Raw genomic sequence first — 2272 nt, 5'->3', positions numbered from 1 at the left:
TTTTGTACTAAGTTAACTTTTTGCATTCTGTATTACTGTGATATTTGCTTTATGAACTCCTTTATCGTTTTAACTCTGGTGTATTTTGTATTACTCGTTTCGGGACTTATTATGTATTCACTTATATGATATTCTAACTTAATTTTCATTTCTGCTATTCTTGTTCCCTTATATGCCTCTTGTGTATGATTTTTGCTCGCAACGTGTATGTCTCTTTTTCTTTTCTATTCTTCTTCTTTTTGATCATGTCAAAAGGGGGAGAAAATTTGGGTGATCTGAAATAGGTGTTGGTGGTTGACTTCTAAGTGGAAAAAATGTTTGTGATTAGTTAAGTGATAATGCGACGAAAACCAAGTTAAATTTCGAAGCAATCACATATCTCATTTCTGGAAGTGTCATCCAATTATCCAAAGTTGCAACATGTTCGACATACACATTGTGTATAAGTTGTTTAACACAAATTTGTCCACCATATATTATCTCGTAATAGACATAAATTCCTGAAGTTCTACCACACACTCTTGACGAATGAATGCCCAAGAGTTCTCACTCATTCCAAATAAAGCTGCAACTGCACGATATCCACAATTACCATCCTCGCCCATGTCAATAATGTCATCTATGAATTTGTAAATTTCAACCGACAACCACGCCTTGAAGATAAGAACTCTCGGTTGTTGAACCTTGCTGACTGATGGTCGAGGTGTGAGATTTTTGACTGATGATCGAGGTTGTTGTACTTTATTAGATGTTAAAGTACTACCTGCATTTGTGCCACTGCATCGAACACTTGCATCCACATACTCCCACCAAGATGGATGACGCTTGGTTGATTTATCTCTTTTTGATACCTTACTTTTGCCTTTTTTAGGTGCACCCTTTGTTTTAACCTTGTCAACAGGTGGACACATCGACGTAGTTGATGGATACGCGATCTCGCGTAATTTACATAATTTCTTGAAGTTCTACCACACACTCTTGATGAATGAATGCCCCAAAGTTCTCACTCATTCCAGGTAAAGCTGCAACTGCACGATATCCACAATTACCATCCTCGCCCATGTTAATAATGTCATCTATGAATTTGTAAATTTCAACCGGCAACCAATCCTTGAAGATAAGAACTCTCAGTTGTTGAACCTTGGTGACTGATGGTCGAGGTGTGAGCTTTTTGAATGACGACAAGACCACCAACTATGGACAATGCAGCAAGATCAAAAAGAAGATCATACCATCTTGAATAAGCTTCCAAATCCAAATAATAAATGATTAAATGTAAAGGTATATGATACAAATCAATAGTTCAAATACTTGAGAACAATTCATATTTACATATGCATTTAACATGTTTTCGAAAATCAAAAACAACATTAACAAATCATTTAAAATCATATTTTTAACAATTTGCATAAGTGTATTCGAATACACCATGTTGTATTCGAATACAACTTAAGTCAGAAGCAAAACTTTAAAAGGTGTATTCGACTACACGCATCTGTAGTCGACTACAAGCTAAGTCAGTGGCCAAGTGTATTCGACTACACCCATCTGTAGTCGACTACATGCTAAGTCAGTAGCCAAATGTATTCGACTACACTCATATGTAGTCGAATACAAGTTAAGTCAGAGGCTAAAATACATTGATCTGTATTCGACTACACTGATGTGTATTCGAATACAAGATGTAAAATTTGAATTTTTTGAACGTTACAAAGACGTGTATTCGAATACACATATACTGTATTCGAATACACCTGGAAACATTACAATTTTTCAGATCTGGAATGCCTCTAGAACATTGTAATTTTTCATCAAACCTCTTGGATCAATGGCCACGAATCTGAAAGGATGTTTTATGGAGTATAAATACCCCATAACTTCAGATCAAAAATTAACCATCCTTGAATTAATTCATTTGAACAACTTTGAACAAAATTCTGATTTTTCTAAGTACTTGCATTAGATTTTCATATCATTCTAAAAAGTTCTCAAGTACTTGAATTACTATTGAGTTGTTTATCAATATACCACATCTTAAATTTATTCAAACCTAAACAAGAGCCTCCCATGCCTCCATTATTTGCACTTGCTTCTTTTTTGGAAAAACAGTCATCTTGCACTTCGCTTTGACATTTTTGCATACATGAAACAAGCATAATATATTGACTCCTTTTGGAAAAACATATTCAAATGCGTTCATCAAAGCAAGATCTCTATTAGTAACAGTTACTTCAACTTCACCACCTGTAATCTTTTCTTTCAACATTTGTAG

At 34.6% G+C, this 2272-nt stretch overlaps 1 protein-coding gene across 1 annotated transcript; it reads right to left on the bottom strand.

Annotated features, from left to right (window-relative positions):
- Positions 1-476: 476 nt before the first annotated feature.
- Positions 477-911, bottom strand: LOC140919136 (uncharacterized). Its single transcript, XM_073364698.1, has one exon. The coding sequence runs from the start codon at positions 909-911 to the stop codon at positions 477-479; it is 435 nt and encodes a 144-aa protein (XP_073220799.1).
- Between the last annotated feature and the right edge of the window lie 1361 nt (positions 912-2272).

The sequence above is a fragment of the Cicer arietinum genome, unplaced genomic scaffold (assembly GCF_000331145.2).
Source record: "Cicer arietinum cultivar CDC Frontier isolate Library 1 unplaced genomic scaffold, Cicar.CDCFrontier_v2.0 Ca_scaffold_934_v2.0, whole genome shotgun sequence".
Lineage (NCBI taxonomy): Eukaryota > Viridiplantae > Streptophyta > Magnoliopsida > Fabales > Fabaceae > Cicer > Cicer arietinum.
The sequence above is the reverse complement of the archived record's forward strand: the minus strand, read 5'-3'. Positions and strand labels throughout refer to the sequence as shown.

Coding starts and splice junctions, on each gene's coding strand:
- LOC140919136 (XM_073364698.1), bottom strand. CDS start 911: ATGTGTCCACCTGTTGACAAGGTTAAAACAAAGGGTGCACCTAAAAAA.